The 18,913-nt window shown below is 37.7% G+C and overlaps 1 protein-coding gene across 1 annotated transcript in view; it reads right to left on the bottom strand.

Moving 5' to 3' along the window:
• Positions 1 to 17,310: 17,310 nt before the first annotated feature.
• LOC129737883 (eukaryotic translation initiation factor 3 subunit D-like) overlaps positions 17,311 to 18,913 on the bottom strand; it is a 3,070-nt gene continuing 1,467 nt past the window's right edge. The window contains exon 5 of the mRNA XM_055729047.1: positions 17,311 to 17,425. Within this exon, the coding sequence (XP_055585022.1) occupies positions 17,311 to 17,425 (115 nt within the window). The remainder of the gene's footprint in view (positions 17,426 to 18,913) is intronic.

The raw sequence follows: 18,913 nt of genomic DNA, 5'->3' as shown, positions 1-18,913 counted from the left end.
TTACCCATTCATCTGTAGAAGTCAAGATGTGTTTTCGTCCTCTTCCAGCGATATTTTTCACGGTTCCTTCGTATTTTAACTTTTTGATAATATACTGCACTGTAGAGTGGGTTCGCTTCGCTCGACGGATTCTGCTATTTCCCGCAATGACTTTCCGCGACAACACATACTTTTATCAACGATCGTGTCGCAATGTCCGTTTCCTTGCGCTTGTTTACCATTTTAATCAAAACTTTTCGAAATTCAGCAAAAAAACAAAAATAAACACTGCCCAAGTAGCTGCTGGGTGTTGACATGAAACACTAACAAAAAACTTTCGCTTATCCACATTGGTATTGTTTACACATCAAACATTTCATGTCAAATAAAAGGTCATCCACAGCATAATATAAAGCAATTCTTAGCAAAAATTTGAAAATTGTGACTTTTTTCCACAGTGAAACTTGAATTACATTGAAACTACAAGTCATAGCTATACACTTTCTTCTGCAAAGTTGCACATCATAATGTCGCGCATCTTTTGAATTCAATGTTGATTAAAAATCTTAATCCAAAGTACACTTTTTTGTTAATTTTAATTATTTTTTTTTACCAGAATTCATAGTATTGAGTAGTTAAAAAAATCATACGTACAAATTGAGAGTCCAAAACAGCCTCAATAATTTTTTAGTTTAAAACTTACATTATAAAGAAAATTTAAAAAATATTAAAGACACATGTTTGATACTTTTTCAAGATCTGAAAATGATATTAGGACAAAATGTCGAAAAAATGGAATTTTTCCATGAATCGAACCAGTGCGACCTCTAAACAGCATTTTTCAGAGTCGCTGCCTTACAAAAGTTTGTTTCTTATACCCTTAGCTATCATTTGAAGCTTGAGCCCTCAAAACCCCAGACGTAGTACAATTTTGGGCCACCCTACTGTATATGTACATATATCGTTTTGGCTTCAAATGTCGACTTAAAATCAGTGAAGGTTTTGGTGAATTTTGATGTGGTGTATTGATGTTTTACTTTAAAAAAAACCAGACTTATTTGGTAGCGGGTGACGCTTGGCGACGAACGTTTTAGTTGGGTCTAAACCAGTGATTTTAAACTATTTTCTCTCACAGCCCCCTTTTGCTAAATTTTCTAACTCAAAGCCCCCTTGAGGCAAAAATCTGCTGATTGGGATCGAGACAGTTTTTGACAGTTTTATTTGTAGTCAAATTCAAAAAGGTTTAATGAAGAACATATAAATAGTATTATCATTAACTAGAGAAGGCTGCGAATTCAACACATAACCTATCAATTGTAGCAAAAAAATAACTCAACATTTAATCAAAATAAATTGCTTAAAACCTCAAGAAAGAAATTGAAAAAAATATTAAATTCCCTAGACTCATTCTTAAAAAAAAAGAGTTACCATAAAACGCCCATCTGAATTTTGGCAGACAATTTTTTCCAATTCAATTTACTATTTTTGTGCAGAAAACAATTACTGTTAATTCGGTGAAATAACATAAAAAGTATGATGCAAAGTTTTATATTTTGATAAAGTAAATTTCTTCATAAGCAAAGTCTCGAATGCACACTAAGTTTTTGAAAAATCTCAAATAAAATTTAAGAAAAAAACAATAGGTGGTATGAAAAAAACCTAGCAATTGCTTTTGCTAAACTAAATCGAGCAGTCGAGCAGTCGCTCAAAGCAATTGCTTCATTTGATATGAATAAAGTTTTTTTTGACAGCTGTTTTCTCAGTCAGTAGCTTTTACTTTTACAACAAGCTAGTTTGGTATGAATAAAGCCCAAATCTGAAGCAATCGCTCGACAAATCTCCTAGCAACCGCTTTATTTTCTAAGAATGCTCGGTAGCAGACTTTTCCAATAAAAATTCTTTAACAACGTCATGAATTTAATAAATTAGCAATATTACACTTCAATACAACTCAAAAAGGGAATTTTCGACGTGGTTAAAAAAAAGTCGAAGTGATAATCCAACTTTTTTCATATTCCTGTCGTTGTATGAAATGATTTTTCTAAAATGAAACTAAACAAATCAATTAGTAAATATTCCCAATTTAAAAATTCCGGCTATAGTGGAAGAAGTCTCAACCGTCTCGAATTTGGAGGAAAATTGGAATAATTTAAAACATAATTCCGATCTCTCGTATTTATATGATTTTTTTTATAATTCGAAGATTTAAAAAATATCTAAAATAGCCTATTTTTTGTTTGACAATATTCGAATATGTATTCATTTTTCCTTAAACATCAACATACGAGCACGCATTAACCAAAAATTTGCCGGTCGTTCTTACACCCACCACCCGCACCGTCAACTTTATGGCTATTTTAGCCGTGCTTTTCAATTTTCTGATCGTTTTCTTTCATTTTACTTTAGAAAGCTTCAGATTCTACTTGTTGGATAGCTCGATTTTTCAAAGCAAAAGCTATGTTCTAAGACTTTAGTACACATACGCTAAGCAAATGTTTATTCATACCAAACTCTGCAAATGCTTTGGGCTTTTGCTTTGCTCGATTTCGAGCTAAGTAAAAGCTACCGAAGCAATTGCTAAATCTTATTCTTACCACTAAGTATCAAACTTTTGTTGATGATAATTGTTGACGATTTTTGAATATTGTTCAAAATTAAGCAATATTCACGGGTCTAAAAATTGTACATAGGTTCCAAGAAATGGATTCGAACAATTCTAGTAAAAATCGAATAAGGTACACCGGGATAAGTGGGGACGGTTTTTCGTATAGTTCAACTTTGAAAAATCATTAAAAAATCAGTAGTGGATCAATTTTAATAAAATCGCGTTCAATGTGTTGCATAACATGTTGTTTACAAATGCTAAAGAGATGAGCTTGATAGACGGAAAGCGAAAAAAGTTATCACGTGAATTGTTATGGACTGTTGGTGTCTTCACTTACCCCGCTTTATGGGGTAAGTGGGGACGGTAGATTTTCCCTTTGATTTCTCAGGAAATTTTCAACAAATTTGTGTTTTCTTGGTTGAATACGTTACTTTATTGCTCGAACCGTCCAAAATTTTGAAAATAGTTCATGGTACTATTATTAAGGTATCTTTCAATGAATATTGTGTGTAATTTATGTTGTAACACACGAGATCCAATTTTATCGAAAATACATTTTTATTCCAGAAAAAAAACAAGTACATTTCTCAACTTTTCATGATCCGAATGCTGAATAAAGCTAAATTGTATTGAATGAAGGAGAGAAAATTGAAAAAAATGTGTAACCATCAAGTATGTATAAAGCCGTCCCCACTTACCCCAGGTAGGGTTTGGAAACAAAATTTTAGATTTTTACAAATAACCTCATTTTTCTTAATTTTTAACCGCCGTTTCCTAACTGGTTGTTTCGAATGTAAGGATTGTTTCAATGTAGAGTTTTTCGTCAAGAGCCAGCTTGTTTACGAATTATTTACGATTGTAAAAGATATACATCAACTCCACATCATAGTTAAACATAGAAATTAACAAAAAGTCACCGTAAATATCCGCTATTGTCAGAACCGTATCTCTTTTACAGTTATTGAATAGATTACAAGTAATTTTAACATTCTGCATTAAAAGTTTGAAAAAATAGTTCACAGGATTGTTTTAATAGCCATCGTCCACACTTACCCCGCGTCCCCACTTACCCCGGTGTACCTTAACCTTTGATGTTGAAACATGAAAAATTGAAGAATTTAATTTTTTATCAATTGAATTAAAGATAAACAAATCATAACATTGCAATCCGAATTTTTGTTTTTAAGCGAAACTTAAAATAAATTTCAAAACCAGATCAATATACAGATTGTAGACGAAATCTGTAACAGTAAAAAAATCTGTCTGTGTTGAGATTTACAGAGGAAAAATCACACACTTATATAGATATTTTTGTGGTTATTATGGCTAAAATTTGGTTGTCAGAGCTCTTCAATGTCGTTTTTAATTGCTGGGTATTAAACGTACTCGTTGTCGATGCAATTCTCAGTTTATTTGTAATCCGAGAAAATGGACCCACCGCCCCCCTGAGCCCTTCCAACGACTCCCAAACAGTCGCAGTTACTTTCGATCTTCCAGTAGATACTTAGTAAAAACCGAAAGGTCCTGCTCCGGTAAAAGTAAGGAGAAATGATAGTTTAGAAACAAAGCCTCTGATGTTCTTAGAATTAGAGGAAACGTTGGTCAATTCAGGACATTTTTGTAGGAGGAAGCTTTAGAGTTCTGTTGGAATAAACATTTTACATTCATTTGAATTCACATGCCCACACACGGTTGACCCAGATTAATTGAAGAGTGGGAGCAAGCCTTCGAGCAGTTTGGACTTTTTTTTATCCCGCGAAATAAAAAAAAATTCTACAAAACAACTGACACCGGACGCCTCTGCGGCGTAGCCGATAGAAAGTTGATATCGAAAAAGTAAGCACTAGCCAAGCGATCACGGAAGAGAGATGTCAGAAGTCAGAAGGTTGGTAAGTAGTACGGTGGGTGGTATATTTGTTTCCTCCCGATTCCATGACGATGATGACGATAGAGAACGAAGAACACACGAGAGTCGCCCAGTGTCCTGTGGGTGGAGCGAGAGTGCTCTCCAATATGTTGTGGGAGCGGAAAATGAGTGACCTGGGCTCCATCTTCACTGGATTGGGTAGATGGGTTACCGAATGAGTGTGTTCACACAAGTGGATGTGTGGATGTGTGTTTCTTCGCGGTTTTCGTACGTGCGTAGAGTGCCAGTGGAAAACCATTTCTGACGAGTGCAACTTGGAAGGTCAGAGAGTTGGAGAGTGAGCGACCGCGGCTGGCTGCTGGTGGAAAAACGATAATACACTTTTTCCAATGTGTAACTCTGATAAAGAAGAAGTAGAACACCCGTGAAAAGGTGTGTTGTGCGAGGATCTTTCCTACACACAACGGACTTGCTAAAAAGTGTAGTTTATAAAACCTTTTCAACCTATAGTTTGTCATTTAATTGTGCTTTAAGTTTCACTCGTTGTGCAAAACGTAAAAGTAACGGGAAAATCGCAAAGTGGACGGAATTACGGGACGATTTTGAAAACGGGTTTTTTCTTTTCGGGTGAAAAGGTGAAGGCAGAAAAAATCAGAGACCCGCCACAGTAAGAGAGCAGGAAAAACCAAGGCAAAAGAACTCCTGGGGGTTGTACGGCCGAGAGTATCTGTGGCCATTTGGTTTTTAGTTTTTTCGGGGGCAGTGTGTGGTAAAGCGACCTGGTCTCGGCCATCAGTCGTCACGCCAGGAATACTTGGAAGAAGATCGAAGAGTAAACGCCAGCACCATTTTCCTGCTGCCGAAGATGACGGATTAGGCGAGATTTGAGTTGGGTCTGTGTTCTGGGGCAAGTGGAAGAAATACAGCCAGGGTGCTGGCTAGAGTGAATCGCGCAGCAAAAGCGTTAAGAGAAAAAAAAAGATGGATGATGAAACCAGCAGTCCCAGTCACCCGCTTCTGGCCGGAATAGCGTGAGTCTCGAGCAGCACCGGCAGAGATCCGTAGAAGGTAGAGCACCGCAACATCGTCGTCGTCAGCATCACATTGCATCGCGCAAAACAAGATGGCGGGTGGTGAGCATTCGTTTGTAAGAAAGACATTTCACAAACCGACCTATTGCCATCACTGCTCGGATCTGCTGTGGGGACTCATCGGACAAGGATACGTCTGTGAAGGTTTGCATCTCGGTCTATTTCCAGAAAGGGGAGTGGGGGGAAATTGATTGGCCATTTGCAGCATCCTGCGATACGGAAACATCTATTGGAGCCATGTTGGTGGGGTCTTCTCTGGAGTGATTTCAGATAGTTTCCATTACCAGTTTTCATTACAAGTATTATTTCTTTTTTTTTTGGAAATTATATTTTCATGCTGGCAGCAGTCTCTTGACTTTCTCTCGCTCAAACAGCCTGTTCTATTTGGCTGGCTAGCTCGCTGGATGATTGCATCCGACTCTCGTGGCTGGTCTTTTGGAGCCGAGAAGTGGAAAAATAATATTGATCTGTACTCCCAAATTCTTATTATCTCAAACATCGGCCAGAATGTGGCAACGCACGGAGCGAGCGGCTTGAAGACTCTGGCTTGAGCACGGATCCATAGTGTGTAATTACTGTATGTGTGAAGGTGCCGTCGTTGTGTGTACAACACGATACGGTACTCTTCAGCTCTTGACGGGCTGGAGGATGTCATGATGATGATGATGATGATGATGATGATGATAACCCCTAACCCTACTTGCTTGGAATGGAGAAGGCTGGTGTGTGGAGGAGAGCAGCTGAGAAAATTCCCACTCCAAAGATTAGTGGTCCATGTATCACGGGACGAGTGGTTGAAATCCCTTGCAAAAAAAAAACAACGGAATTATCCAAACGCTCTCATCACGGTCTTATGAATTCGTGATTTTGTTGTTGCTGTTGATGGGAGGGACTGTTTCAGTAGCATCTAAGTAAAGAAAAGCTGAGAAACTTCAGTTGTTGAGTGTTTAGTAACCCGTGAGAGTGCAGCACTCAAATCGTGTCACATCGAGAGTGCCCTCAATTTTCATGTCTGAAAAGAGACGGGGAAGAGCAGTGGGGAATGAAAGGGGGTTATTTTTTCGGTATTATCAGTCACCATACTTCAACACGAGAACAGGAGTGGAGTGACTTGGAAAATTGCAAAAAAAGACGGAGAGCGAATCTTCTCATCACAATACTGAATCCGAGAGGGGAGCTCGAAGAAAAACACCGAGAATAAATGCGTATGACATTGAAAAATGTTTCCTTCGAAAATTGATGATTATGAGTGTGAAAATCCAATTGTCCCATTTATAAAAATACAAATAAATCATCATGATGACAACGGTTCAAGTGATTAGAATTTCTAGAAGGGCGATGCCACTTGATTAGTTTGCCCAAGTTTCAAGTGATGGATCATTGCCAGCAATCTTCTGGTAAATAAAATCAATTCTCAAGAGCAACACCTCCAGCAGCAGAAGAAAAACCCAGACAAATCATTCAGTTTCAAGTGGAAAACTACTGACGAGAAAGAAGGTTGCGATGGCGTACGATCCGGTTGTACACGGGGTCTGCTTCAAAAGTATTTGTGCGCCAGAGTGTGTGAGTGCTTTTTTCTTCTCGTTTTTAGAGAAAGAGGAAGGGGGGTTGATTCTGTGTATCGCAAAAGTGTATCGAATTTCGAGTGGATTCACACGCCATTCGAGAAACGGTCAATTTCAACTTTCCAGAACAGGATGGTAGCGTAATCACTTGAAAAATGGATTGGTGAAAATTTGTGAAAGATAATGAACATCGCCTCGACGATTATGTGCCCGAGAATGTTCAAGTGCCCGTTGTGTCACTTCAATGTTGGTAATGTAATGATTATCAAGCGCCTTGCTAACTGATTTGGATATACGCTGCTGTTTATTGGGTAAAGTTATCTCAAATTTTAATCAAAACAAGCAATAAAAAAATAATCGTTAAAATGGATTTGTCAGAAAAGAAAAACAAAAGTGATAACGGTATGAAGACTTGGTAATGGAGAAGTCAGTTTTTACTATAGGAAGATAAGATCAATTATTTCAAAATAGAGAAAGTTATCTTTAAAAACCTTACCAGAATACAGACCTCGCTCGATTGCATGCTGACCCCCCGCCCTCCCATGGAGATTTTTTTCACGTAAAGTTTTCAACGCAGTCAAGGGAAAAAACTTTATCTTAAAAAGTGTTAACAGAAAGTCAGAAATTTTGAAATAAGTCTCAAATCACCCTAGGCTTGAGACATTTCATTTTACGACACTACATTTGTGCCGTTCACGAATGAAACTAATTTTTAACTGTAAATTTCGATTTGCAATTCAATCAACATTTCGTATAGAAATTCTAAACTCGACGTACAAAAACCAAATCTCGTCTTCAGAATGGATTTTTGTTGAGAAGTGTAACCAAACAAATTCAGAATTTGAAATCAACCATTTTAACTGTACAATTAAATCATCGAATATTAATTTTATACATCAGCAAGTGGCAAAACATCAGAATTAGCAAAACAAAATCTAAAACCTAGTATCCTTTACTTTATTGCTAAATTTCTAAAAATTTTGATTCACAAAAATTCGTACTGATATAAAATATACTTCAAGAAACCAAAATCGATTTCAATTTAATTTTGTATTTGTTGTTCTTCTAAACGCTCAACATCACATTCCAAATCGTTTTGATAAATTACACAAGGCCACAAAATTTACATCCTTCGAGGTAATAAATCAATCTTCAAAATGATATTGACTAATTTGGGTGCCTCAGATTGCAATTTTCCTATCTGTTGTGTTTTTTAAATAGCATTTTAGCTCTGGTTTAACTTTTGTATATTTTTTAATGTTTGTCAATTTTTTCATATCGGTTATTTTGATTATTTTACAAAAGGTTTAGGATATGTTTGATCGTTTTTTACCTATTGTTTGTATTTGGCTTTTAAATTTATTAAGTTTTAACTATTTTGGTTATTTTTGGGTATTTAACGCAAAGTCTATTATTTTTGTTATTGTTTTTATATTTTATCTACATTGAAGAACGTAAAAACCTGGAAAGATATTTATGTTGGTTGTCCAAATTATGTTGGTCCTATACTGTCCCTACTCGCATAACAGTACCATATGTGTAATCCCACTGATGTCATTAATTTCCTATGTTTCTTTGGGCGAAATAAATTTTGATTCATTGCCTTATGCCATTGAAAACGGATTCAACATGCAAATTTTGATCGTTCATATCTCAGCCCTCTTAGGACATATTGCAAACCTTCTGAATCTCATTTGAAAGATAATGAGCAATAGCTATTTCGGAAGTATTTTGCCCAGAAATAATGTTCTAGTTTTGTACCTTAAACTTAACCTAAAGTAAGAACATTTTCAAAGCCGATCCTAAATATGTAAAATAGCTATTGCTCATTATCTTTCAAATGAGATCAGAAAATTTGCAATATGTCCTAAAATGGCTGAGATATGAACGATCAAAATTTGCTTGTTTTTTAGCGGGTGATCCCAAACTTTTGGCCGGCAGTGAATATAAAAAAGAGTTTAAATTTACCTTTTTTTCATTCACCTGGCCAAAAGGCAAATTTTACATTTTTCGCATTCAGCTAACAAAATAGTAGGTAAATAAAACCGTTTTCCTATTCACTGATTTAGAAGGTAAATATTACCCGGTTTGGTTGGTTTCTTCAATTATAATCACACGAAAACCAAATTAATTGTAAATTGATATTTATTCAAGATAGATAGAAACTTTTACCATATAATTATTGGTGGAAAGTATCACCGTGTTTAAAAAACATTGACGAAGCAAGACCAGGTTAACGTTCTTCCCCCATGGTCGGGGCAATCCGGCGAATATTACCATCTTCGTTTTGTTTCTTCACGGTCACCTTCTGCGCGTGCTTCCGAGCTAATCCGGTCAGGTTTAGCTTTTCCGGAATGATATCTGTGGGATGTCCCGGAATGACGTGGAAAAAATTTCGAAGCTCTGTGGACCAATCTGTAACATATGCAAAGTTATATGATGAGAACCAGCACAAGTTCCGATTTTCACATATTGAGCACGAAGCAAAACTTGATCCTGAATGACATAACCGATAACCTAAATGAACGGGTTTTGGAAATAGTTACCTTTTTTCGAGATGAATTGTACCGTTTTGTTTAGCTCAATTCAGGTTAACTTCACCTCGTTACGAAGTAATATATATCTTATTTGGATTTACCTTTTTTCTCGGTGAATTGTACCTTATTCCCAGCTTGATTCAGGCAAATTTTACCTCGCTGTGAGGTGAGTTTCACCTCGAAGAGGTAGAAGTTAATTTTTTGGCTTCCACGAGCGTTCACCTTGCTATCTCGGTAAATTTTACCTTTTTATTATTTTCCGTGTAGCGGTGAAATTTTCTTCAGGATTAGTACACGTGTTGAAAAGTTATTCAAGATGGAACGCGAGAGAGGAGAAATAATTATGCACAACCACGTTGGAAACCATATATGGTCAGAAGAAAACCTCGAAATCGTAAATAATGTCGTAAACGATCGTAAATTGTATGTTTGGCAATTGTAAATTTGGCTATTGAGAGAAGATAAAAGATTTAATCACTGGAGCAACCATGAATGGACAAATTTACATAGTGAAATGTCTTCAGAAGATAGTTTTGCCGTTTATCCAGTCATACGAAGGCCCCGTGAGGATCTAGCCCGATCTAGATAGCTGCCTCTATACCTAGGATATGTTGTATTGGTACCAGAAGTTGATGTATGTTGATGTTTTTGAAAAAAAAATTAATCCACTAAACTGCCCACAGTTTCGGCCCATCGAAAGATGTTGGGCAACAGTCAAAAGTAAATTATAAAGGGATGGTGATGGCAGATCAATCAAAACATTATCTAATGTGGAGGAGTGGTGAGGAAAATGGCCGATACGGGCCCTTATTCTGCGCCGCGCGTGACGTGATGATAGTCGAGTCACCCAAGTCACTCTATTCCAGCAGTCGGTTTAGGTGAGGAACGTCACTTCGGATGACGTTTGTGAGTTCTTACTTCATTCTCGTAGTCACCGTGAGTGAGAATCGTCGCATTCGGGTGACGAGTTTAGGTGACAATTGTCGGTACCTTTTCAGGTGGTGAGGAGATAGGAATTTAATCGAAAATGTATGTAAAGTGGAATGGTTCGGCTCAGAATATTAAATTATACTAATGTATGATATTTTAAGAAACAATCAAACCGATTCACGTACTTTTTTCTATATCAGTTTTAGAAGAAAGAAAATTCTTTGACAGATGATAAAAAATCAAGGGAGATTTCCTTTTTAATCTGATCGAGTTCTTAACAAAAATTCAAAATTGAACCTCAAAATGAAAAACTAAAGTTGAATAATAAAACAAGTGGGAAGTAAGTTTTTAATTGTATAAGTTTATATTTTTCAAATGATCTTCCAAGCCCTAAATTTTACAAATTACATAAATCTGTACCCTTATTTGTTTCAAAGAAAAAAAATATTTCAATATTCCTCCATTTTATCGAGCTATTTTGTATCAGCCAGAAAATCTTCAGGATTTTGAAAGTTGTGTGCTTTGGTTATCAATGGCGAGCAATCTGTTCAACTCAACAGCTTGCATCTTGATGCATTATTTAATACGGCAAGCGCTGCTGCCATTCGAAAATAAAAAACGATCAAATTAATAGGTCTCCCCAACAGCGTGATGTTTTTCTTCAGCTGTAGCTAGTCAGGCACTAAATAACTTACTAATAAAACAGGAGAAAACCACATTTAGATACTTAAAGAAGCTGCCTGCAAAACACATATCTTACTTACTTGGATATGCTAAATTAAATCCGTTTTAAGGGTTTTATGATGACTGGTTGGTGGACACATCCGCCGGCTTGGGCATTTGATTTGCGGTTAGTTTTTTTGCTCCAATCAGCCAGCTTACCGGCTCATCCGCTGCAAATTTTGGCTTCAAATCCGGCCTGGACGACTAGCTAACAAAAAAAAAGAAACCGAGCTAGTTTGACACATGAGCTCACTCAGTCACTCACCTACGAATGAACCTCTGTCACTTTACCCACATCGACTCCGAGAATAAGGTGACAAATCTCACGGTGACTCGAGGTGACTCGACAATCGTCACCTCATGCGCGGCGCAGAATAAGGGCCACGGTTTATTTCCAAACTGTGCAATAAAAACCCACAAAAACATATTTTCAACAATTTTGTACGTTATTTCTTCATGGAGATATCGGAAATGGTATGTGATCCGATTCTAAGTGTCACAAGCTTCATACTTTCGAAAATATCTATGTGAAAAGGCGTCACAGATTTTTAGAAAAGAAAAAAACTACAGAATACTGACCTTTAAGCCATTTAATTAAAATATAGGATATTTTCATCCTAAACTTCATTGATTTAAAAATTCAACTGTCCCATTTGCCATGATTGAACTTTCAAATTATTCGGTAGTTGGAATATATGTTAATTTTTTGCGATGATATTTTTCATGAAACTTTCACACAAGCCTCACCAACAAATCAGACTGTAATCCAATATTGAGCTATCTTGGAGAAATACACGAAGAAAAATATAGGAGTTCCATGAAATCGAGGCTATGGATTATTTAAACTATGCAGAAAAGGAACTAAGGGCAGCAGGATATACATATAAGAGTGCCCCACATGACCCGACTTTTGAAAAAGTAATGCGCTGCAGGCTAAAATTGATCCTAGGTCTAGTACAAGATTTTATTGCAAATTTGGGCCAGAAACATGAAGATGCAGTTTTTCTTCAATAACTGTGGTCCCCTTCGGTCAATTTCTTTTGAATTCGGTATTTCTTGAAGCCTAAACCACTGACCATACTGTCTGGACACTCGATTTCGTTTGTTGGATAATTTTTCCAACAGTACGCAATATCGATTCCAGAGTGCGCATCGTTCGATTTGAAGAAATGTTATCCCAGTTAGAAATTGCCAACCAACTTTCGAAAAAAAATTTCCTACTGGGCGTTTGAATCGGCAAAATTGTAGGTTCGCCACCTACCGGCGGTATTGCGAATCTGCTAAATTTGACGAAAAAAATTAGCCAGAAAATGATCGAATTTTTGTTCTAAGTGTCCGGTCAGTATAATCAGTGCCTAAACTATGACAAATATTTCATCCGAAGACTGCATTTCGATTTGAGTTAGGATAAAATAGTTATTAAACTTCGAAAATGGGCTATCTTTTTTAAGGATGATATTCGGACATTTTGACGCAGTATTAACAGTGATGAATATGCCCCTGAAAAAAGTAAGCCCAGTTTTGAAGCCTTATAACTTTTTTATCTTAACTCGAATTGAAATGAAGTCTTCGGATGAAATATTTGTCATAGTTTGGACTTTAAGAAAGCCCGTATTCAAAAAAAATCGGCCGAAGGGGACCAAAGTTGTTGATGAAAAACTGGATTTTCATGTTTCTCCCTAGCAAAATGTCTCAAAATCCCATACAAATTTCAGATTCGTTGAGCGACCCTTTCCCGTGATCCGATCTGGCCCAAATTTGGCATGAGATCTTGTACTAAGCATAGGATCAATTTTAGCCTGCAGCGCAAAACATTTCACAAGTTTGAAATTTTCCATACAAATTTGGGACAGTCTAAAACACATGCTTAAAAAAAAAATCAAAAAAAAAAAAAATCCGAGACACCTGGAAAAGCGGCCGGCTCAATGGATCTCTTTAAGCACCTCCTGCGTAGTTTTCCGCTAGAGAGATACAAATCTGCCATCTGTCGTATTTATTAAAAACCATTTTTATTTTTATCAGATGGCGGTACTGAAGCGAATCAGGTTAGGGTGACAAGAAATCATTTAGATTTTAGATAAATTGTTCAAATGACTGGCCATAACATTTTCATTCCTCAACTGTTTAGTTAAAAAAACCTTTGAATGACTTCAATGGAATGAAAAAAAATATTTTTAATAATATACAAAACTTCTCAGATGTTCCAAAGAACATTCAGCTATATTGAAAATAAGCTAGATTAATCTATTCAAATGTTTTATTCTAAACAAGTGTACATTTTTATCCTTACCTTCAAAACAATGATAATGATTTTCAATTTAGCTATTTTTTCATATGTTTATCAATAAATTTAATATATTTCTTAATCGATTTCATAGTTCATTAATCTGCGTGACACTTGCTCGAATTTTGGCTAGAACCTGTCAAGTAAAGCGCCACGGTTGGCTCCGCGTTTTCGTTCTAATATATTCGTAACTATGCTTAGCTTAGTGGAACGCCGATTTCCATAGGATAATGCGCTCTGCCGCCGCCGGAAAGATATCCATCGGCTCTAGTTTACGAATTAGCTAGCTCTGGCCCGTCCGTCACTCGACCAATGACGTCAATGTAAAATGTTGCCCTTTTGCCTCACGTTTCGGGGTAGCCAGGAGTCCCGCTCGGACGATGAAAATCAGACGGCGCTTTTTTTTCGAAGGACAGTGGGTCACTGTCAACGTCACAAGCTAAGCGCCCTATATTCAGTCAGTCGATTTTACGTTCAAAAATTATACTCTACATAAAAAGAAATACTCTTAAAGAAGCCCCTTTGCCAATGTTCCGTATTTTGGACCCACCACACAAGGAGGGTTGCGGAACGATTTGAATAAACATGCACTGTGCCAAAGAAGATGAGATCCGAGGGACGTTTTATTTATTTTCCATAGCCAACAAATCACCACTTACCCCATCTATACGGAAGGTATTACACATGAACGCGGCCCGCTCTAATCCGCGTACCAGTACACAGATTTTACCACCTGCCCTGCTTTTCTGGGTTGGGTAGTTTCCGTGAGGGTACTTTCAATACATAAATAAGGACGTGCTGATGCACTTTTTTCTATTTACATTTCACGACTATGTTGCCAAGTTGAGCTAGGTTTTATTCTGGACGTAGTTTTGATATAACTATTTACTCTATTTTTTATCATTTGAGCACACACATTATAATTTCCATCGTTTTGTAGATTAGGGAATTTTTCTACCTGTTTTTCTGTTATTAAAGCTTCATCCGTTCCAGAAATTTTTACCCGTAAGAGTTCTTGGAGTGTCAATTTGAAACTCTTGACTTAAACCACTATATCGCTCTTGTTGTTCAACCAATTTATACAGAATTTATAGTTTTGGTAACCTCGCAATATAGCTCAGATATGTTTTCCAGATAATATTCAGCTACAAAACTTCAGTTTTCCGTTACTCAAAGTCTAAGAAAAAAAAATTGAAAAAAACTGTAGAACAGTGACGGTCTGCTTCGAGCGATTGCGCGTTCGACTGAGTCGATTTGGGTTCATTTTCGAATTTCTCAAACCCTGGGATCTTAAATGTTTCGTTTTGGTTAAAAACTCATCCATGATTTTTTGCATAATTTTTTAGTAACGTTACATGAGTAAATTTGAACTTTTAGGTTTGAATGGAAAAATATATTTTGTACTGAAAAATCATCATCAGTTTTGTTTCTTTTGTGCAACCGAGCCTGCTAATGGTTTTTGTGCCAATTTATAAATTTTTAAAAGGAAATTTTCCGCTGAACAACTTTGTCGAAGACCGTAATTTCGTATCTTATTAGACAAAAAAGTTATAAGCTGTTCAGCAGAGGTATGTCTTTTGGCATTGATAAACAATCAATTCAATAGACACCACTGCTGAGTGCCTTGCGAGGTATTGCATGACTACTTTTCATGCAATACTTAGCGCAATGGTGTCAATTGAATTTATTGTTTATCAATGCCAAAAGACATACCCCTGTTAAAAGGCCAGACCAGATTAATATTGACGTAAATTGCCACATTTTCGCATTTTTAGATTGTTAAAATACGAAACACTAAATTTTTGACGAGTTTTTAACGGTACATGTTTTCTTGAACACATTTTTTTAGATTTTCTTAGACAGTAATTCAACTTTGTACTGGATTTTGAATTTATTAACGCATGATTTTCATTTTGCACTCTCCCGAAATACAAATAATTAGATACATAAACGCTGCGATACTAAAGGGAGATACGATCAAAATTTGGTCAAGGGAAAACACGTGTAAATCGGTGAAACCGTTTATTTAAAAAATCAAATTAAATTTCTTTTTCAAGTTTAATTAGTATAAAATTCAGGAAAAATATTCAGTTAGGCTTCCGCTTTTCCAAATCCGAAGTGCCGGGCCTTACGCTTAAGCCCTGCCATCAGATTTTGTACAGCCACCTTGTCCATCTTCTTCGCCGCTGAAAGCCAGTTTGCCTTGAACTGCTGATCGTCCTTAGCCGTTTTTTTGGTCTTCTTTAGGTTCCACCTGACAATAGCCCGGTATTTCTCAATTGGGCGGAGCTCTGGCGTGTTGGGAGGGTTCTTGTCCTTGGGAACCACCTGCACGTTGTTGGCGGCGTACCAATCCATGGCCTTTTTACCGTAATGGCAAGATGCCAAATCCGGCCAAAGCAGTACGGAACAACCGTGTTTCTTCAGGAAAGACAGCAGACGTTTATTCAAACACTCTTTCACGTATATTTCTTGGTTGACAGTCCCAGAAGCTATGAAAATGCTGCTTTTCAAGCCACAGGTACAGATGGCTTGCCAAACCAGATATTTCTTCGCGAACTTTGACAGTTTCATGTGCTTGAAAATATCTGCTACCTTTCCCTTTCCTTTTGCCGTATAAAACTCCTGTCCCGGAAGCTGCTTGTAGTCGGCTTTGACGTAGGTTTCGTCGTCCATTACAACGCAGTTAAACTTCGTCAGCATCGTCGTGTACAGCCTCCGGGATCGCGCTTTGGCTGTCTTATTTTGTTTATCATCGCGATTTGGAGTCACTACCTTCTTGTAAGTCGATAGTCCGGCTCGTTTTTGGCTCGATGCACGGTTGTAGACGATACACCCAGCTTATTTGCGGCATCTCGGAGAGAGAGGTTACGGTTTCGCTTGAAACTACCGGCAACTCTCTTTGTTGTCTCAGCGGCTTCCGGTTTTCAATTTTTTCCCGATCCAGACTTCCTGGCTGTCGACAAACGTTCCCCAAACACTTTAACTACATTCGTAACGGTTGATTTGGCTACTTTTAGCGATTTTGCCAGCTTTGCGTGCGAGTAGCTCGGATTTTCGCGATGCGCGAGCAAAATTTTGATACGCTGCTCTTCTTCTTTGGACGGCATTTTGACAACTGAAGAGTGAATACCAAAATCAAAATAGGAGCAACATTCTACACACACACACACACACACCTTCAAAATGAGGGATGTTCAGGTTTTTTAAATGCCAAATTGAAAGAAATACGTTAAGTTGATATTGATCAAATTTTGACCGTATCTTTCCTATGCATTCTATAGCTTCCTTTTTCCCGAAGCATGTTTTTCCGATTTTTTTTCTCAGATTTTAAATAACGGAAAAATGAAGTCTTGTAGTTGAATATTTTCTTGAAACCATTACAAGGTTTCTAAAACTATAAGTTTTGTAATAATCGGTTGCTAACAAGAAAGATACAGTGACCGAAAAACGAACAGTAGGGGCATATTGGGTAATATGCGCATAAGACCGCTGCAAGCTTTGTAAGGAAATTTCAAATTCTTAAATTTTAACACCTCCCATAACTTTTTTTGGTTGTTTTTGCTGCCGGAATTAGCAACAAAAATCGCCAGAGATTTTCTGAAAGTTCCATAAAATATAACTTAGGATGGTTTCGATGAAGAGACTGGTGTCCTCAAGGCTCTGTACTGGCCCTGACGCTATTTCTTGTGAAAATGATAACCTTCCCAGCGGAATGCGTATATTTGTTTACGCTGATGACGTGCTTTTGATGGTTGTTGGCGCCACCGTTAAGGCCATTCGACGAAAACTAGCCCAAGCTGTCTCGTGGGTGGCTCGTTGGGCCTCATTTGTTGGTTTCCAGCTATCAGCAAGCAAAAGTGAATACACACACATGTGTAATTCAAACCATTGCTGGATACTTAATACACCAATTACCATCAATGGAACCAATGTACCAAGACGTAAATCACTTAAACAATCGGCATTATAATCGATAGAAAACTATCCTTCGCTTCGCATTTTGATAAAATAAAGGAAGACTGTCGAAGCCGTATCAACATCTTAAAAACTTTGGCTGGACAACACGTGAACAGCAACAGGGAATCAAGATTAAATATCGGAAATGCGATCGTAAATTCCAGAATTACATACTGCCTTGAGTAAACAGTATTAGGTTTCCAAACCCTGTTGAAAAAGCTAGCTCCTACTTATAACCAAGACAACATCAGGACTTCTACCTTCCACTTCCTGCGACGCGGCTTGTGCGGAAAGTGGTAAACTTCCATTCCGACACTTTATAAATAGAGCGGTGTGCCACCGAGCACTAGGTTTTGCTTCGAGGACATCCGAATCGAACGGGGAGGGGTCCCTCCTGACCGAGGCAGATCGCCTTCTTAGAAAATCCACTGGCCAGAAGCTTCCGCGTATCCATTGGTGTGGAACCAGAGGCTGGAACCTTCCTAAAACACTCATTGACCTGACAATCAAGAAGCAGTTCAAAGCAGGCTCCAATCTAACAGCTATCCAAAAAGCAGTAATAGAACTGACCAGGATCCGGTACTCAAATCACACAGTTCGTTACCCGGAGGGCTCACTAGCATCAGGAAGGGTCGGGATAGTATCTCGGGACCAGACCTTTTCACTTGTTATCGACTCCCAGACCAATGTAAAGTCTTCTCAGCAGAAGCAGCAGCAGCCCTTATCGCAGCAACAACACCCTCAGATCGTCCCATCGCCGTCTTTACAGATTCGGCCAGTGTGGTTTCTGCTCTAGAATCAGAGTCAGTTAAGCACCCATGGCTTCAGAAAATCTTACTGGAAGCTCCACCAAATACAACTTTTGTCTGGATCCCAGGTCACTCTGGCATTCCTGAGAACGAAAAAGCTGATGAACTCGCAAGATCAGGTCGTCGGCAAGCATTCTATACCAATCTTGTCCCAGCAGAAGATACAAAGTCATGGGTATCTAAAGTGATAACCGACAACATGAGCGGTGGCAGTGATTTCCGGACCCAGTGTACAGTACAGTCATGTACACCAGTCGGTAGAGCACGTTTTTTACGAATGCCCACAATACGAAGTTGCTAGACAGACGTATAATATCCCCAAGAATATAGGAAAGGCACTAGGAAATGATCCAACCATGACAGAGGTCGTTTTTTCGTTCTTGAAGGATGCTGGTTTGTTCGATCAAGTATAAAGACCATATGTTTAATTTATAAAGTCTGCTTCATTTAATATTGGAACAAATTCTTTTGCTCATTGTGGCGCTCCTAGTGGACGGATTTGGAAACTTTTTTCACCCACGCGCCGGGAAATTCATTAGCTTTCACCATGTATTTATGTCATA

Source organism: Uranotaenia lowii, chromosome 1 (assembly GCF_029784155.1).
Source record: "Uranotaenia lowii strain MFRU-FL chromosome 1, ASM2978415v1, whole genome shotgun sequence".
In the NCBI taxonomy this organism is placed as follows: domain Eukaryota; kingdom Metazoa; phylum Arthropoda; class Insecta; order Diptera; family Culicidae; genus Uranotaenia; species Uranotaenia lowii.
This window is presented reverse-complemented; position numbering and strand designations above follow the sequence as displayed.